The sequence below is a fragment of the Dromaius novaehollandiae genome, chromosome 10, assembly GCF_036370855.1.
Source record: "Dromaius novaehollandiae isolate bDroNov1 chromosome 10, bDroNov1.hap1, whole genome shotgun sequence".
In the NCBI taxonomy this organism is placed as follows: Eukaryota; Metazoa; Chordata; class Aves; order Casuariiformes; family Dromaiidae; genus Dromaius; species Dromaius novaehollandiae.
The window spans coordinates 22041503-22068517 of NC_088107.1; the positions used below are offsets into that span (position 1 = coordinate 22041503).

The 27015-nt window shown below is 38.3% G+C and overlaps 1 protein-coding gene across 1 annotated transcript; it reads right to left on the minus strand.

Moving 5' to 3' along the window:
• Positions 1–573: 573 nt before the first annotated feature.
• On the minus strand, positions 574–27015 carry TSPAN3 (tetraspanin 3). Its single transcript, XM_064517572.1, has 7 exons — positions 26813–27015; positions 12978–13169; positions 11829–11903; positions 8216–8317; positions 7180–7332; positions 6791–6874; positions 574–1516 (listed from the first exon to the last, which is right to left on the minus strand). The coding sequence occupies exons 1-7, from the start codon at positions 26873–26875 to the stop codon at positions 1424–1426; spliced, it is 762 nt and encodes a 253-aa protein (XP_064373642.1). The 5' UTR covers positions 26876–27015; the 3' UTR covers positions 574–1423.

Sequence of the window (27015 nt, forward strand, 5' to 3'; positions counted from 1 at the left end):
TTAACAGAAGATTGTGCATGTTAAAGTTGTATTTCCCCTGAGCGATGTTTCTTTGGATATTTGAGAATATTATGTAGCTGTCAGCTTGGCTGAACACATCTACTTTGCATGATAAAGCACTTCAGCAACTGTGACAGCAATTCTAAACATTCCTGACTTCTTCAAAGAACAAGGCAACTCAAGCCAAGGAAAGCAGAGCAATGACTAAACATCTGAATAACATCCAAGAGACTAATGTATAATTAACATATGGCAGTTACAGTATGGCTATTCATTCTTTACCCACTTTTGAGAGGTGATGGATTCTTATCTAGTTATATTCAGAAGATGTTGATATTCCACCAAGTTTAATTTATTGTTCTTTAATTTATTGTTCTGCTGCAAGTTTCTCTGATATTGTTTCAAATACAAAGAACAAATCTAATACAAAGAAGCTTCCACCAAACCTTAAGTGCCTTCACTTACATACATCTGTATTTAAAACTGGTGCTTTCACATTAAAGCTTACACTTCTAGCATGCCAGGACTCTGTTTGAACTCCAGTGTATCTGTTCAAATGGAAAACAAGACAAGTTTATAGGGAGGATATACAGAGATTTTATTTAAGCAGGTTTACTATTTACAGTTGAGATCACTTTCACATACTACTTTGCTACTCTACATGGCTACAGTATTTCCAAACCAATTTAAGATCTACAGTCTAACAGTTCACTCAACACATAAAACCGCTCTTCATAGAAAAATGAAATATTTCATTATAGAACAGTAGTGCATACATTATACTCCTGAAAAGCCAGCTCGTATTTTAAAACACTAACGCTTCGAAGAATCGATCTCTGAAGATCAAAACTGCAGTCACATGATTCTAAAATTTTGGTTAGTAGTCATTTTGTACAATTTTTATATATATAAAGTGTACTGGACTTCACCTAGGTGTTTTAAAAAGTGACACTGGTGAGGGGCAATATTAAAACATTATTTCTCAAATTAATACAGCTGGCTTCCTTTGTACAACTTTGGCCAAAAAAGTTCCATGTAGTAAAGGCTAACAAGTTCTCTCTATATATGCAAGAATCAGTCAGTTAATGCTTAGAGGTAATCTACCAAAATAGGCACACATCCTTTGACTTTCGTGTCAACCAAATTACACTTGCAAATGGTTCTGAAATTAGAAAGTTTACTAGTTTACTAAAACATTTAGATACATGAATAGCTGGCTAAAACAGTGAAAGTCACAGGTAATTATAGGGGGTGTGTGGAAAGCTGAGTTGCTTTGCCCATCACCAGTGTACATTACAGCTGTCCTCAACTGTGAAAGGTGTGCTTCAACTAATTGTAGGGCTCAAAAGCTATCACAGTAGACCTGGCCCATTCACCTTCCACATAAATGAGATAAGATTGAACCTCATGTTCGCATTCTCTTCTAGGCATAGGTTCCGCCAGTGATGAGAAGTTCGTAAGCAGGATCCCGACTCCTCCTACATAGTACTATACAGGCACACAACATGCCCAGAAGCTATGGAGGAAAAAAGAAAACAAACTGAGTACAAAGAAGATACTTCAAGAGACTTCATTTCTGCACAGAAATTGCCAGCATCTTTCATAATACTGTAACTGTCCAGAAGGTAAATAGTAACAAACATTTTTAAAAAAGCTTCACTTTCTGCTGCAAAAAGTGGGGGCCACAAATTCCAGGCGTATTTTCTTGCAAAATTGTCTTAGACATCTTTAACAAGACCTGTTTTGGTCAGCTATTTGTATTCAACTATTCAAAAGGATGAAATAACGTTTTTTGAAAGGCAGAGCTTTAGATACTGTATGTGGTGTAAAAGATGAAGTCAAATTCAACTGTATTTATTACCCCTTAATTGCTATGATGAAAAAGGGCAAAACTTCAGAGTTTCATGAACCTGCTTCCACCTTGAAGCTTATTTCAAATGCAGAATCTCCATTAACATGGCATACTAGAAAGTTTAAGTCCATTCTGAATTATTCGCTTTTAGAAATTCTCCTGCCACTAAACTTTGCAGTACTGTGACTATGCTGGCAAGTTTGCCAGAAATTCAGGCAAATTTATTCACATTTACAAGACTGAAGTCAGAAGAACATAATCGGGGACTTAGGACAAACGATATCATAGAAATGCTGCATGCCTTTAGAGGGCAGGATAAGACTGCACCTACTAAAAAAAAAAAAATTATAGTGATGTGTTCTATGGTCTACAGTAACTGGCAATAGCACCTGGTAAAGCAAGAGATTGTCTTGATTTGTTCATATGCATACAGGAAGAAGTCTACTCACAGATGCAAATACTTCAAGATGCTCTGTCACAGATATGAATTATAAAGCATCACCCAGCAAGTAGGTAAATTCCTTTAGAAAGACTTGAACAAAAAGTGAATAGACAATGAAATGGGCAGCCAGACAACCAAATGCAAAGTTTCTTTATTCGATACAGCAAAAATCCAGTGAAACCATATCACTAGGTTGGATGGAAAACTACTCATTTTATTAAAAGTTTGATGCAAATGCCACATGCATAATGCTTGTTAAGTTTTAAAACAAAAGCTTAAGTGCTAGGCTGAATGCACAGGCAGTTAAGCTTGCTGAAAGACTGAAACGATAACAGTTTTTAAAAGCTTAAATAAGCCTAAAGAAGCAGCGATTAAAGAGAGGCATGATGAAACTCTAGTATGAGCTTTTAATTTCCTGGAAAGGAACAAGCTGTAAAGATTAAAAATATTCTGTCTGGAATGCATTCTCAGCTTCAGACCTAAAGGTTAATTCAGCTCAGGTCCAGAAAAAGCATCTGCAAGATAACCTAGAGTATGGCACTCCAGCTTCTTGGTAAAACCAGCACTTTCATCATTTTTCATCACTCGGTGCTTCAGCTCACAGACCAACTCCCAAAACAAGCATATTCACATCAGGTTCAGAGTTCCAATCTTTAAAGTCGCCAGCAAGGAAAAACTGAGTTATGTGATAGAATGTCTCTTCACGGCCAGAACCTTCCCTTCCAGGGAAGGAGGCGATATCCACGATTTAAAAAACAAAAGCCCCCAACCCACTCAGTTTGACTTGTGAGATGGAGAGTTTGTCATAGTTGCCAGTGGCTACAGAACCCTATGAAGAAGGCTTGTTGCCCACAAGTATAAAGATTTCATCTTTTTCCCCTGTTCATAACAGCAGTAAGATGAAGCATGCATTGCAGAGGAAAACACCTCTGTTAGTCTTTGCAGACTAAAGATATACTAATCAGAATCATATTCTCCGTTCAAGCTTCCCCTCTAATATTAACTCATCCAGGCAAAGCAAAACTAGATATAACCCTTCTGAAGTAGTTTTGGTGATGGTTCAAGCTTAATTCAGTTGATTGTATAGCCATTAAAATTAAAAGCAGAACCATAAGTATTTCTTACCTGATATGTCACGGAAATCAAGTCATTGCTATACATCATTCTAGCCATGTATTTCAAATACCAAATACCAGGAATCCCACTACACTTACAGTTATTCACAAAGATAATCCTAGTCAATGACTCAAAGATACTCAATTTATGTATACAAAGTTGTGCAGAATCTGAAACAGTATCAAGCACTATAGTACAAACTCATGAAATAAACTATCAAATCACCATTTAAACCATTTACGTATTTTAGCAGGTTAGTGAGCATATTCCTGGAATTCACTGTAAACACAGAAATGAGTCCCCTATTTCATCTTTCTCTACAGAAACAATTTAGCATGACAGCTTGGAAAATCTGCTAGCACCTCTAATAAGCCTTCTCTAAAGCAGTTGATTGTGTCTCTCTTCAGCAGTTATTTAACAGAAGTTTATATTAAAGACATATCCATACCCCTTTCTAAAATATGAAGAGCATTCATTAAAAAATTAGAAGCTTCTCCCACAATCACAAGTGGGAAATTTGCCTGCAAACAGTAATACATCAAGTCTGCTTTCATATGCACCAATTTGCCTTTTGCTGGGGTGAGGGGGAAGGGGTGTACAAAAAAAAAGCTAGTTCACTGTATTGGACTAAAAGAATACTAAATGGAAGCCCATGTCAGGAAACTAATACACGCACCAAGTTTAGCATATTGTAAGTGATCCCTACTTAACCACAAAAAGCTACCTTTAAGAATGATTTCTGTACCTACTTAAGCAGCACTTTTACTGCTTTTCACTCTTTTCAGTTTTCCTCCAATTTAATAATAGTTTTATGGTGTCAGTATGGCTGAGACCAGAGGATTGCTGCATGCTAAGATTCCCGTGGTAATTAAAATACAAACACACCAAAAATGACTTCTATGCAGAGAAGTTTTCCACAAATCCCAAGATGTGCAAAAATTCTGCCATATTCTACTCACAACTTTTTTGTTTTAGAGAAAGTATTCAAGGCTAGATTTGCTGAATTTAAGCTATTAGAGATAATGAGCTTCTAGAGCACCTTATTATATAATATACTAAATAAAAATCGGGTCAGAGCAGACTATGATAAGTGCTTACAGGAGTAATAATAAAATACACCAAATTATTCACCAATTATTTTCCAGATTATCAATCCACTAGGTTTTCAGGATGGGTTATAGGCCATTTGCTGAAGATTATCTTCTTGTTTACATTTCAATTAGCCTCTACGCTGTTTTACTGAGAAACAGACTAAGCACATACTTAAATTCTCTATTACAGATGAGAAGATGTCACAACCACACTGAAGACTAAAACATCACCTTATGTCTTAACTTTTAGCAGACAAATAATAGATCATTCAAAATGCGGTTTAATAAGAACTCAGCTGAAACCAAAGTCTTTTTTTTTTTTTTTTTTTTTTTTTTTTTAGAACAGGCAAATTTACAGCTGGAACCATCTGAAGGGTGTAACAGAGACACTACAATATGACTTCTGACAGAGTTTAGTGTGATTATTACTCAGTGAACATTACGTAAGAGAAGTCTCAAAAGTATCCCAAACAACCTTTATTCTATATTTATCTTTACTTTATTCATTTTCCAAACAGGTGTCACATAACTTGCTTCAACTTTAAGCAAAGAGATTTCAAACTCTATGTTGCAGCACTAGCAGAGAAACTTATCCGATGTTCTTATTTTCTTGACAAACTGTTTATACAATATGGACTTTCTGCCAATAGCTTGATTACTGACATGTAGAGACAAATCAAGAAGCACCCACTGAAGAACAGATACAACCAGCATATTTGCCTAGAACTGATGAGCCAGGAAGAACCCAAGGATGCCAGCAGACACATTTCCATTGCAAGTGCATGGCACAAATTCTGGCTCAATCCCAACTTTTCTTTAAGAAAAACACAAAACACATACAAAAAACACCACAGTGCTGCATTTTTGGGGAAACCATTAGTTAACCTCTAAATTCCAAGATTAGGAATAATGCCTCTTTTTGGCACACAGCTCACCCTGTCTCATAACATATTCTTCCTACATAGAGATTTGCCACAGAAACAGGTATGGAAGAGAAGGTATGGTTACAGTGAATAATCTTCATTTTAATTACAGCAAAATATTTACTCTGCCTGAACACTGAAATATAGCTTTAAACACCTGAAGCCATAAAAACAGCAATTTAAAAAAGTATTTTCCTGCAGGACACTGAACGCAGATCTCACCAAAATTAAAGTTTTGCATCTGAAGTAATCCAGTTCTGGACAGTTAAACATTATTAGTGTACAGTGCTAAATAAGTTTGAGCATAGCCTTGCAGCACTGAAATAGAAAATTCTTATTTTCAGAAGTTTGTTTACAAAAGAGCATTTACTCTCAAATATACAATCCAGTTCAAAAGCTGGTTTTGAAAAAAAAAATGCCTGAATTGTTTGACCTAACCAGTACAGTGTTTTCTGAGTTCAAATGCTATTAAGGGCACAAAATTAACTTGAACATTAGTTTTCAGGTCTCTCAGGATTCAACATGTGTAGTACATTTCTCAGAAATAGAAATACTACCACAGTCCAAAAACATTTTGTGTACTAAGCCTTCTGAACTGATAAGCATTCAAAATTCCAAATATACAGACATCTCTGGAAGACACCCCTAGTCTTTCTAAAAAAAGAATGAGTAAATACTGAGACACAAATTAGCCTTTATTTCCTCAGTTACTTTTTATAACCCAGAAAACTGAGAATAATAACAAAGACTTCAGTGCAGTCTGTCTCCTGCATAAGCAGGCAGGGTTCTCAACTTAGAACTTTTTTCTGCAAGTCTAGCAATCAAGACATCTTCAGAACACAATGTAAAGCTCAATTTAACAAGGGCAGAGTGTGCTGTCAAAGATGCTGGTATATCTTCTGGGTGGTTTTGACATTACTCATATGCCATGAAACACACTTAAGTTGATGTGCCTCTAAAACGACATGAGGTATGAGCTATCTGTGGCAAAGCAAATACTTTATGTAAATTCAAGTGCTAAATGCCATCAGAGCACATTCGTGAGATACAGGCACCTGATGCTTAGATATTTAGTTTTCAACATAATTTAGCATTTACACTCTAGTAGATTATTGCATGTACTGTTTGGACTGTTCAGCCTTCTTCAAATCTAACAGAACTTGCATCCATGTAACAGCAGTTTTTAGATCATGCATGACTGGAAAGTTCTGTATCAGAAATACTTAGATTCTTTTGACTGCAGTCCATTTATCTCCAAATCAAGTAGGGACTGAAGTTGTTAACAGCCTGCACATACCTATAATAACCTGGAGAGCAGTTTAGAATTTCATTTGAGAAAAAGGTTACAGCTAAAAAAACCTCTTACCTGAATAGCAGCAAAGGCTAGTGCTGCCCAGATAACATACATCATGATCTCTTGTAGCTTCTTTACAACCAGAGCCTCACAACCCTAGAACAAGTAAACTCATTATATATCCTTCTGGCAACCACACAGGACAGGCAGGAAGACCCCCATCTTCCCCTCAAAACCTCAGACAGTACAGAAAAATAATGCAAACACTAAGACAAACGTTAAAAAGAAAAGTCAGTACTGACAATACACAAAATAAAAACTCTTTCCCTCTCCTTTAGAAACCATGTTTATTACCTGATAAACCAAATACACCCAATATTTCATACTCCCACTAAAAAGAAAATTTAATTGTTGTCAGCAGATCCACATAATTAAAGTTCATATTTTGTTGGCTATCTTACCTCAGAATAAAGGTCCATTGGGCGGGTCAAACTGCCAGTACAATTGCTGAGAGACGCTTTGCAACAGCTAAGTGGCACACTGTTATTTTTAGTTTGTTTGAACCAGACAGTATTCTCCCAGTCTGAATAGTTATGGATCCCACAACAGCGCAGCTGAAAAAGATACCGGTAAAGAGCCACTGGGTTTACCAGTAAAAAAGTGGGATGAGACAGCAGTTCTAATTCCAACACCAAGAACACACACGCATTAAGATTAGGCTGCCTCTGTTACTTAAGTAAAACAAATTATCTGACAATAACGTTATTTTATCAAATTATAGACGGAACGGTTTCTAAAATTTTATAGTCACATGTGGCTGTACAGAAAGCCTTCAGGATGCTCAGACGACTGTGGGCCTTGCAGTCTTCCTGTGTGCGGTACAGCCTCCAACAGAGGTACCAGCCAAAGTGCTGAACTACCAGTTTGTTGCCTTCACTTTTTTCCTTTCAGCAAGGAATCTTGGCAAGGTATCAATTAGTAGTACCATTGATTTAAATGCATTAGACATTGAAATATAAAAAATACCAGACTTTATTGATGTAATTGTAAGAATGTTGAAAACTCCTGAATGTTGCCTCACTTTGATGGTTATTTTTGCCCCAAAGCAGCAAAACCAGAAGCTTGCAACACTGAAATTTAGCTAGAATCAAAAATGCTTTTTTGGCATGTTCTAGATAAATCTGTGCAGAAATGAAAGCATTCTGCAATGTCCCATCACAGAAAAATAAAAGGGGAGAGAAGTACTAAATACCTGGATCCAAACACTGATTATAGATAGCCTATTATGCAGCAAAACGCATCTCCCCATCAAGAATTTCATGATTCCACTAGCTGGTCAATAATTAGTTTGAATTGTTACAATCAACTGTTTACTAGATTTGTCAAGACAGGGGAAAGGATCTTACTGATGCTGCATTGTTCTGCTACCTGTGTATTTCAGAGATAGAAAGGACTGAAAAGCTTCTACAAAAGACTTCATGTGCCTGGCTGTCTCACCTGCCTCTGTACGTAGTCAATAGCACGACTGGCTGCATCAGGATTTGTCCCATTATATCCATTGTATACTTTCTGAATGCTGTGATCAACTTCATCCTCCACCTGTGAAGTATAGCAAAGCATCCACATTAGCACACCGATGGAAGCAGCAGACGCCTAGATATTATAATCAGAAGTGAAACTATTGTAATTCAGTAAGCAGAGATAACTTCCTATCACCTGAAATTAGTATGCTTTGGAGATGCAGCTTCTTAAAGTTCTAAATCAATTTTTGCAAAAGATATTACTAGTTTACAGCTAATGGCAAAAAAAAAGCCACATTAGTTATCTTATATAAGATTTTAGACAAAGCAGCTTTGAAGTGTCTCAGAAAGGAAATTGCTTTTATTATGATACTATGGCAGGTACATCATGAAGTTAAGAGCTATTTGTAGGAGTATGCACCCTCCCACTTCAAAGTCCCAAACCAAAAAATCACCCACTGTATAACCATCTGGACTAACTGATTGGGTTTGGGACACCAATGAGTTATTGATAACTCATATCACCCACTTTTCCCATTCTGACTGAAACACAGGTAAATTCTCAAAGACAAGGCCTTTTTGGTGACTATTCTATCCAACAGCGACCAAGCTCTCTGTTCAGTTTTCTTCCTCTCCACCTCCTGGGAAATGGTGATGGCAGTACATTGTACCTAGCAACAGCTACTGGAATAGCTTCCAAAGCTACTGCAGATGAGTCAAGCTGCTAAAGATGCTGCCAAGTATGTGTGTTAGAAATGGATGCCACCCAAGAATCATCACTTCTCCCCCAAAAGACAACTGATAATGCCCGCTTCTGGGGGAAATATTTCTGAAACCTTTTAAGAAAAATGCTTCACTGTAACTGTAAAAACTTTCTGTGCATTTAATTAACAAGTTTGGTGTAGCTAAACTTCAGTATCAGAGTAAGAAAAAGAAAAATGACAATTCAGAGCTAATCTATCACATGCAACAGGAATTACTTGCAAGGACTGTAATCTGAGGACTGAGTATTAACTAAGCACGCATATTCTTTAGTAGACTTGCAAGTTACAGTAGCAATGCCAGTTATCTTTGCAAGTAGATCTGTATGAAGATAGATATGAATTAAAGCCAATTCAGCCTGCATAGGCACTTCTTTCAGACTAGCTTAAACCAATTGTTTAATGATCTGATTTGATTTACAACTCTCTGATTCTATTTAGTCAGTCACACATAAGAAAACAGACCAGTTTGTTATATAGGTTTTTAAATCATTTATTTTAGTCTGTGCATGTATACCATTTGGCTTACAGTTAAACCAGGACAGTACTATGCCTGAAAGCCATGCAAATTACATACAATGGAAACAAGAAAAATCTTGACCTCCAGCTAACTGGCAAGTTTGGGGGCGGGGAGGGGAGGGAGCCTGGGATGGGGTTTGGGCGGGAGGGGAAGAGGGGAAAGAGTGAATTAGGAAATATCCTGTACCCAGGAAAGCCTACAACTCTACAACCAACCGATAGCTTGTTTAATTCCTGCTGTCATTTTACAGAAAACCTTACTTTTACTGTTAAGGACCAAGACTAGCAGATTTTGCAGCAGGTCAATCTATCACAATATGGCCTAGAGGAGCTTCACATTGTTGTGAAGGAGTCTAAACTGCATCCATGCACATGGGTTTACAGAGGCATACTGGAAAAGTGATTTAAAGGTCAGTTGTTATACCCTGATTTGAAAAGGCACAATGACACCTCATTGAGGCAACACAGCATTAGACTTGGTCACATTTGGTACCAACAGTTTTGACAACTACTGCCATGACTTTAATCCATCCTTTCATGCGAGTTTGTAAAGACTACAACCTAAGTAATTCTAATATGATCTGGGCACCTTGTTTTTCTTAAGATCCAGAACATACCCCCTTCCCCCACCAACAAACTAAAAACAAAACACCAACAAAACCCTACATATACCATGTCTGAAATGGAACAAAATAAGAAAAGCACAGAGCTGCCTTATTTGTCCTGGCAACAATAATCAGAAATCCAGGCTGATTTCACCTCTCAATTAACTGTTAATAACTTTTTTTTTAAACACCCTGTTGCACTTCAGAACAGCAATCTAAGACACTAAATAATGAAACATAGTAGAAAATTGCATTTTTACTAAAAAGACCCAAACTCTGTCTCTTCTTTTGAAAGATGTAAGATTTAATTTTCAAACATAGGCTTTTACAAATGCTTTATGTCAGCATAAGACCATGCTGCCACTAAAAAGATACTATCTTCCCTCTTCTCCCAAGCTCTGACCCTGCATTAGTGTTTGTGAAGCTGTATGGTAGGTAGCAAGGCAAAAGGAGGGATGACAGCAATGTGCAGCTGGGACCAACCCAGTTTTGGATTGGTTTAAGGGTGTTACTTCACAGATGGGCTAGGTAGGACAGACACACGCATCTTATTTCATCTGCTCTGAACGCTATTAACTGGAAAAAAGCAAACCACTAAGATTAGAATCTAGAAGCGAATGAGATGACCAACACCCCGTTCAGATCAGATCCATAGTGATGGCTGAATTATTAGACAGTAACACACTGTGCCTCTGCAAGTACTGCAGCAGAAGGCAACCATTCAAGTTATGTAATAATTCAGGATGATTTACATTCTCCAGGAAGCCTATCACTTTTCTTAATTGCTTGTAAGGACTACTTTTACTACAAGCTACAGAGAGTCCCATCTGAACAACCACCCATCTTCAAGGCACTACCAGGATCCAGAAACCAGATGTAGACCATGAGAAAAATATATCCTGAATTTAAATATCTGATAGGGAATTTCTGTTGAAGCAATCTATTCCAATTGTTGCTAAGTTTGATGTATAGTACACTGTTCAAGGTCCTCTTCTCAGCTGCTTGAGGCAATTTTCTTTCAGTAAAGCAGGCAAAAACTCTGGAAATTTTACTTAATGGTTGTCTCACCACTTCTTCCAGAAGAAAAAAAGAAAAAAAAAGCAAGCAAGCAGGAGAAAGCCAAACTAGCAAGACCTGGCTTCTATGTTTATATAACCACAGAAAGCCAAAAAAAGGTAAATGCTGCCTTAATTCAGCCTCCTATTAAAACATCATTGAAGCATCCTATGATGCTGTCATACTGCATGCCACAGATAAAAATGCAGCTATAACAAAAGCCAGCAAAATTGCAGAAGTTTGAAATTCCTTTTTCTTCAAACTACATTTTGATATATCCCTAATGTTATGTGGTATATTTCTAACATGCATTTTGCTGGTAGAGGTATAATTAAAGACACAGGACCAGAAAAATAGGAACAATTTCATTCAATATCAGGACAAGTCATAACTTCTTCAGCCATAACCTTGTTGACCACCAGTAAAGCTAAACTATATCTATAATCATATTCAATCTACTTGACTTGATTTATTACACAGTATCAATTTTCAGATATTGGCAGTTCAAATTAACCCACTTATGAGGGTTTTTTCTTTAACAAATAGCCACTAACAGTTCTACAGAATCAAATAAAAGACAGACTATACTATTTTTGTATTTTGGTCACAGTTCACAACAAAACATTTATCAGAATTGAGAGATTATTACCTTTGCTCTGTAGATGTATCCAAGAACCACCACCACAACTTCAGTGATAAAAACCAAGAGCAGAATGATCACAAACTGTAAAACACAATCCAGAGTATTTGTGAAAATAGTTTCACCCATCTACTTTCTAAAAGTCTCAACTGAGCCTCTGAGGATTATAATAAAGCAACTTCTCGGGCAAGGTTTTAATTTAGCAAATAACAAAGCAGGCAATTAAGTTGACCAAATGAGTCCAGAGTTAATTTCATTCAAGAAATTAAGAGTTCATTGCTTCACTAAGTAATAAAGAGAGTTAGAACTGCCCAGATAGGCAAGTGCTGACCATTAGGAATGAAATACCACACTGGGCTGGTTTAATCAAGTGCTTCTTTCACTCTTCTTCCTATCAGATAAACCTCAGTGTTACATCAAAGAGGCTACCTGGGTTGCTACTTCAAAGCAGTAGGTGGACTAAGAGAATGTTTTGTTAGATTAAGCCCTGAAATAACTGACAGAGGCAGAAAGTTATGCACTGACCTTGGTATATTTAAGAGCACTCTTAAACGGTTAAACAAGGCTACAAAGTATCAAATAAAATAGAAAAGAAACATGGGAAAAAGTTAAATAGTGGCCTCTCTCCTCTTCTGCTACTCCAATTCTCCAGCTGAAGTTACAGTTAAAAAAAAATGCATGGAAATAGATAACCTAAAATACTGGAAACAAGATGTCCAAACTAAGCCACACTGATAAAATGTGGGCATCATAACTACCCTCACCTTCATGCAAGACACTTAAACCAAACTGGCTCTTCCCACCCCCCTCCCCCCCCAATTTTAGCTGTTCATCTAGAAGAGATAAATTTTAAAATGGTATCAACAAATCATGACAGTTTTAAAGCATCACTTTTAAAGAAAACACCCCTGTTATAAAGGGATATAACTGGGGAGTCTTCCACTGCAAGAACCAACTAACTTTGCACCATTATTCAGAAGAGAAAACTGCAGTAACAAAAAACGGATAGAACAAAACACAAAGGGAAAAAATGTATAGTTGTAAAACAAGATCAAAACAAACTTAAAAAACCATACATTTTAAGAAGTCTATTAAAAAGGAAAAAGGCTAAATATACACAACAGGCAATCATCATCACACAGGAACTCCGCAACTTACAGTAGCAAGTCCACAACGACTTTCTCGAATCGTGGCACAGCACCCAATTAGTCCAATAATAAAGAGAAGCGTCCCCACAGCTATGATAACAACTGCTGGAATGAGCGTGTAGACATCTTCAAAGAAGTGATCATAGTCGTCATATGTGATGAACACATAGGCTCCCACGTAGCACAGTATGCCTGCTGCTGCCTACAATAAACACAGTAACTCGGTCAGTTTCTTTGAACATCAAACCCTCCCTTTCTGTAAGACTAATTTGGAACAATTGTTTTACCAAGGTCCATAAAATAGTTCTCCTCAGGAATTAGATATTTTGAGATTGACATCTTTGCTAGGTTATAGGGTATGTCTGCTAGGAATATCTCAAACAGAGGCTAGCTAATTCCAACTTTCAAACTACATTTAATCTAGGCAGATTTAGTCTGGACGACGCTATGGAAGCTTTCCCTGAGGCATGTTAGGAAGTGAGGGCAACCGTGCTACGAACACTAAAATCTTGCTGCCTGTTCTTCCCCAAAACTTCTCCCCCACCCCATGAACTAAAGCCTTCACACAGTCTAACACTCAAAAGTATGAGGCAGCATGTGAGAACAGGATTCCAGCCCAACCAAACAGCAAGCTATTTGCAACTGAAACACTTTTTGGAACGTACGTGCAGTTACTTTACCTGCTTTTACTTACTTATTCTTCCATTTTGCTATCTACCATATGTGATCTAACATTATAACAGCATTTATATATGCATACCAAGCTTTGACCTCAGCTAGAGGGACAAGAACTGAAGACAGCCTTTTTGAAATGTTCACAGCATTTGAACACCTGACTCTAATCAAACAAACCAGATAAGAACTAGTATAAAACTCCAGTTTATTGAAAGACTGAACACATCCTACAAGACTTAAGACACATCCTACAAGCCTTTTCAGTTTAAAAGATGACATTCTCAAAAGGGTCATTGCACAAAACAGTCTTTTTTAAAGGAGGAAAGTCACTTTGTAAGTTACTACTATTAATAGCAAGTAAGGCCCGTAGGATAAATCTGCAAGACTAATGCCACTTCACAAATCTAAAACTCTAAAGTGGAGCGCATGTATCATTCCGAGGTGCACTTACCTCCCTCAAAATTACTGAGTTTCCTACATATCAGTATCTTCAGTAACTTAAAGCTGCACTGAACTAGTGAAGGACAGACAGCTGATGCTTGAGAAGCCAGCTCACACACATTTATTTGGAAATAAATCCCCTTATTTCATCAACACTTGCTTTACAAAAAGCTTTTATAACCATCTTGCCATGCTTGCTGCGGAATGAAACAGTCCTGTTAGGCATTAAATGTTTGATTTCCTCTTTAAATGCCCCATTTAATTATGCTCAATTGATTTGCAATGAAAGACGATCATTTGAATCTTTCATGATAGAGATACTTTACTGGTATCCCAATACACAAGTTGCATTGCTTTGTTAGGCTAAGCCAAAACACTCCACTCAGGAGATGCAAAGACCAAGCCATGATCTGAGGAATTTCACCTTGCTGTGAAGGGTACAGCATCTCTACTACAATGCAGTCTATACTTCAGATGCAAAAGTTCACTCAGCTGAAATATTGCACACTTCAGCTCTGTCCTGGAGAAAGGAATGCGGCAGGCTGCTTCAGCCCTTCCTCCCCACTCAGAGGCCTTGTAACTACCCCATCCCTGGACTGGGAAGAGGAAGGCAGACAGCTGCATAGTGCTAGCTCAAGCAGGTAGAGGCTGGGACACCCTATCACAAAATGAAAGAATCAATGAATAATTCAGGCTGAAAAGGACTCAGGAGATCACTTAGTCCAATTTCCTATTCAGAGCAGGGTCAACGCTGAATTTAGACCAGGTTACTCAGGGCTTTGTCCACTTCAGTCTTTAAAATCTTCAAGAATAGGGATTTCACAGCCCCCTGGGCAACCTGTTCAGTGTGACTCAGAACAAAACAAGCCAAAAGAATACTGGTACCTCATATTCCAGCATTGTTTGCTACTGTGTAGTTTAGTACCGCACTGTTACTGCGGCTCCTTCCTGTAGAAGGGCACTGCATCATGGCTGCTAGAATAATGCTTTAAATATGGAACAGCCTCTGCAGCACTGTGTTATAGAAAACACTATCTCGAAGAGCAAGGCATTAAGACCTAACTCCAAAGTGTCTTCGGTTCTATGTGCTCTATTTGAGCAATGTATTTCACCTCTGAAAATGTGACTACTCCACAGGAATGTTAAAGCATCCAAGAAGCTCACATGCATCCAGTAAGAGGTGGTATGTAGATACAACAGTAGTGAAACAACTGAAAAAAACAGTAATGGTCACAGACCAAAAGTGAGACATGTTCACCAGACAACAAATTCTGAAGTGAACAAGCTATTAAAAAATATTAATATATATAGAGAGCCACTTTGCACAAGAGACATGTAGAAATGCTACTCCAATTCTAGAAATCATGTCTAACCATGTAAGCTAAAGCATGGCAAAACGCAGACACAGTTTCTGTATACAAAGCAAAGATCCAAAGTAGAGTCACTGAACAATGGAATTATATTAGCTGTTGCCTAGTGATGAAGCATGTGAATGATGGGCTAGTGATGTCATCTCCCACTTCTAAGAACTAAAATGCTTGTCAGAAAGGTGGCATTTTGCAAGGTGGCAGGGGAAAAAAACACAGCTGCAGTTGTCAAAGTATAAAGCAGAACTGAAATCAGAACCATTTGCGAGCCCATTAGTTCTCCTCTGCTGTGTTTGAATTGATGTTTAGGGGCTTCTTTCTTTTCCAAGAAAAATCTGGTTCATACAAGTAGACCTGATATTGTTAACTGCATGAGCAAACGCATTTAAGACATTTGGAAGAAAAAAAAGTTTTTTTAAACAATTTAAAAAAAAAGCTTAAACTCTCTGCAGATGTTAATTTTCCTTTGCTATTTTGAGAAGCATGTGCCTTTTAGAAAACTTTGCTCTTCCAGTATTGTGCCCGACAAGTTAAGTCTAACAAGCATAAGTTAGGTAATCTCTCAAGCTAAATGAAAAACCACACTGTGCTAAAGAAATTAGTATTTTGTAATTACTAATGGAAAGTCAGATTTTTCTTCAGACTTCTCAGATTAAAGCAACCCAGCCTGAAGTCTCAACTAAATCCTTTTCACACATGGTACAATAATGACTAATCAGCCATGACAGCATTTATCCTTAGGTTTACTTCTTTAGGAGTTGTAGAACTAGCTTTTCTGTGTAAAGAGCTACAGCATTTCAGCAAGGACTGTATATGTTAGTCTATCTATAAAACAGAAAACAAAACTTGCAACAAGTGCATAAGAAAGTTAAAAGACATTGCCTCTACTTGCTGAAGTGGCCATATCCTTATCAGTAAGGCTACCTCTTCCTCAGAGTCACTTGAGCAAATAATCTTCTAAGAAAAGCCCTGAAAACAAAAGTACCTGCTGAAGCTTTCACACATATCAAAGCTCAAAACTAGTAAGATGAAAATCCCTTTCCCTTGAGTATTACAGCTTAAAGCAATTTTTGGATAGGTATCATTGCCCAGTCTATAGAAAAATTGTAAAAAAATAGCAACATTATCTAGTTAGTTACAGGAAGGCTATTTCAAATGCCTTCACTTTTCCTTCCACATCACAACCATTCTTCAACCTGCTCTAAACCAGCCAGGGGGCATCTACACCAGCATTTTAGTTGAGATTAGGAGAGTGCTTCAGAAGCAATCCTTTTTGCTCATTTGCTGACCATTTTCACTGACTACATTTTGGGTTGAATCACTGAGTGGTCTTAGAGGGAATAACTGGACTTCTTTTGGATGAAACTAAGCCAGAAGATGAATGCATTTAAGCACACTAACTGCTAACAGGTGTTCAGTCCACTGGGACCAGACTAGCCTGAGGTCCTTCCTCACAACCCCCAGTGCAGTACTGTCAACAGCTGGTCCTCAGCACAAACTACTTCACTCCACATCTGTTGTCCCATGTATATGCTCATGTAAATAAAGCTCAAGTACCATTATAGCAGATAAAGGCAAACAGGTAGTTCTACCTATGTTAAGCTACCTACACTGAACAGTGCTGTCTCAGTTAAATGCACATTTGAGAAGTTTTAATATAACATGGACTTATTCCAGGTATGATCTGTTGCATTCCAAGAATAAAGTTTAATATGTGCCTTTTTAAAATACATAACAGTACCATGACCTTCCATCATTTGCTTCTCAAAAACAGAACAAACCAAAAGAAATTGAAATCTGTATCACAAGTAAAGACACAAAGATCACTTAAAAAAAAAAGCAAAGTAATTCATGTCTCAGTGCTTAGGATTCAGAGTAAACAGTAAATCTGCAGAAGTCTGGATTTGCGGGAGTCAAACACAAAGGCATTTGAATAAAAAGCAAGTTCAAGTAAGTCTCTGATAAACAGGACTTGAAACTTCATCTTCTCAAGGCTCTGAATACAGATGACAGCAGCTCCTGAATCTGCACCAGGTCACGTGCATGCTCCAGGGAGATGACTGGTTATTCAGCATTCACACATTTCTCTACAGTTGTTTGCATCTCTCTTGTAGTGCCCAACCTGAAGTAGCACACTCATATTTTAGGATGCAATAACCTTTAAGAGATACTGCCAAAACAAGTACAGCCAACATAGACAGTTTCTTGCAAAAGGCTTAAGCACTTAGCCTTCCCTTTCACCAGAGCAAAAGTTTAAGAATGCACAGACCTCTTAGTGGTCAGAAAAGCTTAGCAGTATTGCTTTGGAATGGACATCTAAGTAATTATTAAAAGCAGAACAAGTATGCAAGTAACTGGAGAGGGGAATATTGAAGAGCTAATGCATGATGCACATGATGACAAAAAGCACCTCTCAAAATATCTTAAAGCGTATTTAAAATTTGGTTCTTAGAATAAGTGAATAAACTTCCCCATGCCTTTGGGCTGGTCTCACACAGACTCCTATGCATACACCTATTTCACAGAAGTAAACCGAGAGCTTTCACCTTTGACGTGCACTGAGATATACAAGGCTTCAGGTTTTCCAGACTTACCCTGAAACAGTTGGCAGTCTGCAGATAAACATTAAGAACTGTTTTTGTATTTTTAATGTTTCTCACACACAGCAGTAGTTTGAAAGCTCAAACTTTTGCTGGCTAGAAAGATGAATGGAAAGCAGAGCTTGAAACTGTTTGTTCTCTTCATTTAGTTAGCAGCCACGGACATGGCAACTTCATTTAAAAACTAATGCTTTCTTATACTACCCTAACTGATGTTCACCCAAAACAGATCTGGAGATGACTCCTACAAGGAATTTTTGTACGTACAAAGCACTGTCACTCATGTTACTTGAGCCGTTTGCCTGTCTAGTGGCTCTTCTGCAATTTAGGGCCAAAACAGAATCCACAAAAAATTTTGACGTTTTTTTGGTACTCTTCTAATTAACTGGGCCAACAAAGAATATTTGAGCCCTCAGAATCTGCATTTTATTCACTCGTTTAAGTGAATAAGCAAGTGAAAGTAGCAGCAAAATATTGTATGTGAGGAGAAAATACTTATACCTTCTGTCCAAGTAGTTAAGAAAAAGTATTTCACCTTTTTGGCAAGGACACTGAACACTGGGGCAAATATGACTTCCCATTAGTGCCAACTTTACCATCAACTGGAAAAACTTCAGTAGTAATATAGATGCCATCCTAAGCATGAGTATTTGTCATTCCATGAGAATCCCAGTCTTGAAACAGATGTTTTAGTAAAATGCACTATGGTACACTCAGATACACCATCTGTGTCATCTTTGACTAAGAGAGAGGCAAGTAGAATTGATTTTCTTTTTCTTGCCTTCCACACTAACAGTCCCTCACTTTTTCTGCCTGGATGTTGTCCAAGGACCATCTTCCCAAACTGTGTATTGCTCTCCTTATGTTAACCTTAAATGAATCTTCACGTTTCCACAGCCTTTCTATGTGGGAACATATTTTTAAAAAGGCCATATATACCACATGAAATTTATGAAGATGTACAGTTTTATCAGTTTCTTTCCTCATAATAATTACTTTTCCCTAATGCATGCCAGCATCTCAAAATCTTCTACCTGTAAAAAAAAGTAAAGTAGGGACCTTGGTATCACCTGATTTTCTACTCAGTTTTTTTTCCTACCATCTTCAAAGGTAGTTTTTCACACTACTTTTTCATTATTTGACTTCTACTACTTTATTCTTCTGATATTTTCAATTCTCTCCATCACTAGAATATTCACAGCCTGATTAATGTCAGATATAAAAATGGTGTTCCTGTTCTGAAGTTCTTCTTCTGGCTTTCTGCCCTTCAAAATCTAGTTTCTCACTTTTAATATCAGAAGTCCCGTAAGAGCTCTCTGCTATTTATGTCTCCTTACACTCTTTCCAGTACTTTGCTTCTCCCTATCTCCCCCACATTTCCCTCTGAAACAAATATACATGGATACTGGAAGTTATTTTCTCTACTTGCTTAAGCAGGTGCTCATCCACCTTGGACTCCAGTGGCTTCCTGACACACACTGCTTCATTCTCCATGATCATTACCTGGCACACTGAGCTGCGAATGTCTCATAAACCCTTTGTGAGAGGGAAAATTAACAGTTCTATTCAATTTTATAACACAGTTAAAAATATTGTAAAGGCTTACAAAAAAACAATAGGATATTCAATCATAAGCCGTATTTTATCTATACTAGCCAAGTTCAGTTCTATACTAGTACACATTAAAGAACTCTAAATCAATTGCTCTTGCAAGTGAAGCAAAAGGCTGAGCTAAGCTTCTTTTGCATTACATGTAAGTGCATTCTTTGGCATTACACGTAAGTGTCACTAATTGCAACAGTGCACCAGTAGATTGAAGATTATTTTTTAAGAGAAGAGATCTTAACAATATAACCATACTTTTATACAAATTCTGTCATGAGGGTTGGAACGCGACCTGATGCTCCACCGTTTCCAGATTCCTTGCTCTGCACAAGAACAATAATTATTCCATTCAAACAAGTTGCTTGCCAGTTAAAGCAGCATTTTAAATTCCACATACTACTCAAAGATATCACATTTAGCTCTGCAAGTTGTTTTTGCTGCTATTAAAAAAAAAGAAAAAAAGCTATGTTTTTAAGAAGAAAACCCAATGCAAACAATCCCAAAAGATCTCATGAACTGAAGGCTTAAAACTCATCTGGTACAGGCACATAATACTACTACTGTGTTACTTAAAAGGAAATCAAAGCCTTTACAAAATCAGGGCCTGGCCCATGCTTGCTACTTCAGAATTTGTGTCCAAGTACAGTAAAAAAAAAAAAAAATTGTTTAGAGAGGTCTTGATAATTTCAGGGGTTGAAAAATCCTAATTTCTAGTAAAAAAAAAAAAAAATCAATAAATATCTTTAATGCACTGGATTCTAAGCCATTATACTTTCCTGAAAATAAATTCCTCATTTCACTGCCAGACCACCAGCAGCAAACTATAACTTTCATATCCAGAAATGACAGTCCTTCAAGGAAAAGGTTTCAATCAAGTAATCCCTGATGGGAGCCTATTGGCTCATCTGTCAGTTTTAATTCATGAGTACCAAGGAACACCCGAGAATTGTCTTTAGTACTTCCTACTCCTTGAAAGTTCAGAGCAGAAACAATTCTCAAGCTCACAGCAAAACAGAAAAAAAAAATTACTTGGCTGATTCTTAAACGTAGAGGCAAGTGAGCTCTACCTTTTTTAGATGATCTGTCCAACACTAAATTTCACTGAATTTTGCCGCCCTTGGGGTGTTTTCTTTCTTGTTCTCCACTAGAAACCCACAATACATCACACACCGATAGCTACATTTCCTTTCATGGAGAGCAGAGCTATTTTCTATGATTTAATACTACATAATTGCTAACACTACGGTTACTGTATGGTAACAGGTATGTTTAAGTTGTAAAGGGAGTACAGAATTGTAGGAAGTATTCATGTTGTATAGAACTGGAGTCTTGAGCTTTCTCTGAACAATCAAACATTACCAAAGAATGCTTTATAGTAGCTTAGTCAGACAAACTGTAAAATTAGCGATTTCAAAACAGCTGAATAATTGCAAAAGCAGTTTAAAAAGTTAGTTTGCAAGTACTCAGCAGAAAGTACCATAGAAGCAGAACCAGAGTTCATTCCATTTCTAGGGGCATTTCAAGAAGCAGGTCATACAGGTGAAGGGGGGGGGGGGAGACAAACACAAGGCAAAAAAACAAAACAAACACAGGGCATTAGGTACTGTTCTAGTGGTGCAGGCTGTCAAAGCATGCCTTGAAATTACTTCTCTTTCCTTAAAGCTATACAAATAGGCAGGCTCCCTTTCTGATGCAAGACTACTAGTGTCTTCAAATATTTCATCTTTCAATCCAATATCCTAAACATAAGCCTGAAAACATTTCCCTCCAATTTTTGTCTTGGTCCTATTTCTTCAAACTGCTTTTCACCAAGTTATGCAAGCCACCTACCTGATAAAAACCTTAATTTAGCAGTTAACAAAATAAGTGCATTTGACATTATCCTCTTAAATATTTATTCCAGGTAAGTTTATTTCTTCTTCTTCCTATCAATACAGACTTGTATTTTTAACACAAACTGCTTGAAAAAATTTATTGTTCTCAAATATTTTATGTGTATTTGTTTGTAAGTGGGTTTTTTTCCCCCACTCTATCCTCAAAATATATTTCTGATCTTTAAAGTGTTAAAATAGTACCTGACAGACTACAGTTCAACGCTTTCCTGTCAAACTAGTTATTCTCATCTTTTTCCACTGGGGCAGGGGGAAGACACCATTTCCTAAATCCTCAGACATTCTAGTGTAGGCATTTCCACTCTATCAAAGATATTTCTGAAAATATATCTACTAGAACTTTTATCATTTCTTTCCAAAGATGCATTGTCTGTCAGTTCACAATTACTTCCTACACAATAGCTTTCCTTGAAGAAAATAAATTAATACCATCTAAATGAAAATGGACTTACTTCTTGACCAAGCAGATCTCAGGCAAACATAAGATAAAAGTCAACTGAAGTATGGCTTTTTCTCTGCGACTTCTCTTCTCTACTCCAAAGTTAATTCATAGCTAAACACTAAAGCATATTAATCGGATCTCCGTTTCTCTGATCCTTCTGAGAAGGGCAAGTTATAGCTGATGCTTCCTATCAATGTATGTCCTTGTGAAGTACCTTTGAGTTTCAGCATGCTTTGCTAAATTATCTAAAATTCAAGTACTGTTAATACAAAGGATCTCCATCATATTGCTCTGTACAATTACCAGTGATGATGCTGGTTTTCTCCAGTGCCTTGATTTTAAGGTAATCTGTGAGTCCACAGTAGACTTCTTTAATGCTTGTTTCCCTTGCAAATAAAACTCAGCTAAACTCTGAGAGTATCACACTAGAAACTTGGAGAGGTGCATAAATCCCATCCAGCTTTCTAAATGACAAACTAGTATCTGTTCTGCAGACAGAAGGCAGTTTGCCCAGCCCCCTTCTCAAATAAAGAAAAAAAAAATCCTGTAGCACATAAGAAAAACATAAGGGAACAGAAAGTTAGTATTAAAAATTACAGAGGAAGCAGGGAGGAAAAAAAAGAAAGAGTGAAAACAAGCTGTGGCATTTTTTTTTTGGTTTGTTTTTTTTTTTTGGGGGGGGTGGGGGGAACCTAGCACAAGACTTTTCCAAAGGAGACCAATTTGTAAAGTCACTGGCAAATTGGGTGGCATTTATTTATATCAACAGTCACAGATGAAAGAGTGAGCAAAGCTATGACCTGTTAGCAAGTCTGATCTGCTCAATTCAGATTATCTGAAAGGCAAACACTGGAATTGATTACATAGAGCTGGTACATAAAGTGACTACAAACCAAAGTCCAATATCGAAACAGAAGAGAATGTTATTTATCATGATTTAAGAGGGCTTTGGGGTACAACTAAGGACACTCCTCTTGATGTCTGTTACCACAAATGGGGACAGTTTGCATTGGCAGAAGTCTTTAGTAGTACTGTTTAAACTAGCTTCCTTTCCTCTCTGTGCAACAATCTGGAGCAGCAAAAAGAACTTGCCATTGCCAGTTTGCTCACTCCATTTTAGTTTTATTTGCACAGCCATGTCAACTGCAAGATTTGTTAACATGAGCCACACCTACACCAACAAAGCCTAGACACAGAAGCAACTTTCTTGTTGCTTGTCTTTTTTAAAACTTATCCATTATCAAACACTAGTATCTCACCATCTCTGTGAATTAAAAGAAAGTAGAAAATAGACAATGTATGAATATATACATAAGCCTGAAGTAAACACATCTCAGAGTACAGTATAATGAACTCATACTGAACAGCAGCAGTACTGCAGCCTCAAGCAAGAGTAAAGATGCCATCAATGAAACGATCCACTTCAGTTGGTGGGGGGGGGGGGGGCAGCCACGGGAAAAAACAATCAGACAACACTCTTTATCTATAAGGAAACAGAACAGCTTTGGCTACTCCTTCTGTTCACTGAAAAAATAAGGGTGCATTTTGATATTACTATAATGCTGCTCTAAGAGACCTAGCTGCTGCTTAAAGCATAGCCCAGTGCTGAGCCCAGCTTTCTCTTGTTTCTGGCTCTTTCTTTGCACCAGTGCTTGTGTCCATCTGACACTTGCTACACCAGGGTCAGGAAGCTGAACAAGCAAAAGTTTTCATCTTTGTTTTAGGGCTGGTTTTCTCCTGGACATGGAATTCAACTAGTCAACTGCAGGGTCTAAAGAACATCAGTGCCTGCCCAAGGTGAGCAGCAAAACACAGCCCCTTTTAGTAACAACTGAAAATTAGACTCGCTTGGCTGTGAATCTTCAAATTACTCTGAGAATGGCAGAAATCAGCTGGTGATAGCATCACAAAAGCTGAAAGACAAACTAGATAAGAAAATTCCAGCTTTCTTATCCAGACAGCATTAGGTTCAGCCTGTCAGAAGAACAGCTGATAAATATTAAATACTCTTCCCTGAACTCTGCTCTAGACTAACATCCCACTAGGGAATTCAGGCCACATACTACAGAGAAAGTAGTACCAAAAGAAAAAATAAGGATCAACATACTTAGCAATCGAAAACTTGGAATATCAAGTTTTTAAAAGTTACATTCATTACTGAGAATTATAACAAAACCCACCTTTGCTTTTTCTTCAGGCAACAAAAACAATAAATTTTTCCAAGCATCTCATGGACATAAAGCTCTGAACTATCAAAGTGCTCTGAACAGTCACATCACCCTATAAGGGTCAGGCAAACAGCAGTGGTGGTGGGTGGTTATAATTCACTTTTATCAGCTAATCTAGCAGGTTCAGCGACTACAGCAAACTCTTCTTGGTCTTGAATCTGGAAGCCACTTGCTATTACTACAGACCATGAAGAAGATTATGATCATAATACATAGGATTTAAACATTGTATTCTGCAGAAACAAACTTATACAAGCAATTAAAGGAGCTTTCAAAGTTACTTGACTGATTACAGGCACTCGTCTACTGTTAAAAGTCTCAGTGGAAATCTGGATGACCTAGACATCAAAACTGGACCTACATATGGATGACAATCAAAAGATTTCTGTAATGGCATGGAAGCAGTTATATAGTCAACTAGAATGGTACTAAATGTTAACATACACATTCAGATCTGTGAACAAGTGAGACATGCTAGATCAAGAATTGAAAATCTTCTTTCTCTTCTGCCATTTAAAATAAGGTTATGTACTACTTTTGGTGAAAATCCGTAACAAAAGAGGACACATCCATTCTTTCCTATTTCTACAGGATAGCTTGTCAAAAAGAAAAAAAAAAATATCGATTTTATTATTCTCACTTTTTTGAAAACCTGCCTGATTCTACATGCAGCTGATCAGCAGTATGGTTGCTTCTGCACGAGCAACCCAGCTGCCTCCCTGCCAAAAAGCTATCAAGAGAAGCTTGACGACTTCTTAGACTGGAGACAACTTACAGCACGCAAGAACAGGAATATTTTAATCTGACGAAGTATTTCCTCTCTCACCGCAATCCGTCCATTTTAAATGGAGTCAAGTTTGTCTCAAGCCAAAACAGTCACTGAAAACTATAAAGCACTAGATTCAACACTACACAAAATAATTTCCACCCCTGCCTCTACTTAAGCTGAATAATTGCACAAACTTTGATCACATAGTTAAATTACCAAGCATAGCAGATCCCAGACAATCTCTTTCAGATATATAAAATGAAGACTATCGCCAAACATTTGGGGTTGGGATGGGGTGAAATTGCATAAAGAATTTGTGTTCATATATGCAGAATGGAATCTAATTTATATCAGTAACTAAAGGAAAAAAACCCACCCTATTTTAAGATGTCACCAAAAGTACAACTCACAACAGCTACATATCTAGTCATAAAGTTTAAGTATCACGTGGCAGCTATCAAATTGCTTTTTAAATGCCAGTTGCAGCTATTTAACTAACACAAAAAGCCACACCCAACAAAAGGGGTTCCAAACAGCAATACTAAAAGATTGATATAACTAAATAACACTTCAAAGATAAGTAAGCAAGCCTATATACCTCAGTCAAAACTATCAAGTCCTAATATGTATTGCTTCAAGTCAAATATGCCTCATATTTACTGCTCATCTCTCTCTGAACTCCAAGTTTGAGACACAAAAGCTGGTGAAACAGGACAGACATGCATTTTGACAGACCGTGATTCATTTTTAAGTATCTAAGAAAGGCATTTCTTTGTAAAAAGTTAAGACAAGAGCATATACCATGCAACACTTGTTAGATTTCACAGGGCTTACAGTATCAAATAGAAAAACATAGCTATATATAGCTATATTGTTCTAATAGCCTATCACCCACTACTCCTTTTCAAAGCCGAAATTTTTGAACAGCTGGGACAACAGATCTTCTGTTCCTGGAGCTGGGATTAGACGATGGAAAAGACTGTAGCTCAATCCAGAAAAAGCAATCATAAAAAATACACAGTGCTCTTAATTTTGGTTTAATTTATTTAAGAGTTATATTGTTCCCACAAGGCAATTACACCAGTGAGTATTATATCCAACTACAGCCTGCATGTCCATCCTCTTTATTCCAATAAACCAAGTTAGCTTTTGTCTCACTGTCAGCCCGGTCTTGGTTGTGGCAGTTTGAAGCAATACATAAGGGCTACTATGCAACTGTGCTTACTGGAAGAAATGAAACACAAGGGTGGCTTTTAAACGTATCACGATTTTATGTTAAAAAAGATAGGTGAAAGGAAACAGTGCTCCACGCATATGGCTAAGTACTTGGGACTGGCATCTTAAGCAGAAGGCCGAAAAAACAGATGTCTAAAACAGCTTTACGAAAAGTAAATCGGGGAAGACCTTCACGCCTCCACAGCACAGCGCAAGCTGTGCTCAGTTATGGAAGCGCCTCCACCTCGAAGGTCTCCGATGCTCGCTGCACTGACGGGCTACCGATGCAGCACGTCCAGCGCCCGCCACCTCTGAGGCCGGGGGAGGGGGGGGGGAAGGCCGCTGAAGGTCCCGCAGCGCCTGTCGCGGCAGAGAGCGGTTAGGTCCGGACAGCGAGGCGACGGCGGCTCCCCGCGAAGCCGGGACGGCGGCGAGGCGGCGCGGCCCGGGGCCCGCAGCGGCGGCCGCGCCCCGACGGCGCCGCCTTCACCCCCGCGGCGCCTCAGCGCCGGGCCCTGCCGGCAACGGCGCGGCTGCGGGAGAGCGGCCCCCTCGCCAGGGAGGCGCCCGCCGGCCCCGGCCCCGACCCTTCCCCGCCGCCCGCGGCTCACCCAGAAGATGAGGTTGAGGAAGACCAGGACGGTTTTGGAGGAGGTGATGCCGCACTGCCCCATCGCTGCTGCTGCTGCCGCCGCCGCGCCTCAGCCCCCGCCGCGCGGCTCCGTTCCGCCACCGCCAGCCGGCCCCCCCCTCACGTGACCCAGCCGAGCCCAGGCGGCGGCGCGGGGAGCCTAAGATGGCGGCCGCCCGCGTC

What these genes read in the sequence shown, in the direction of transcription:
- TSPAN3 (XM_064517572.1), bottom strand. Translation starts at nt 26,875, where the DNA reads ATGGGGCAGTGCGGCATCACCTCCTCCAAAACCGTCCTGGTCTTCCTC. An exon ending in GTCGTTGTGGACTTGCTACT is followed by an intron (nt 11,904 to 12,977) that starts GTAAGTTGCGGA and finishes TGTGTTTTACAG; the next exon opens with TTTGTGATCATTCTGCTCTT. An exon ending in CAATGGACCTTTATTCTGAG is followed by an intron (nt 6,875 to 7,179) that starts GTAAGATAGCCA and finishes TACTTGTTCTAG; the next exon opens with GGTTGTGAGGCTCTGGTTGT.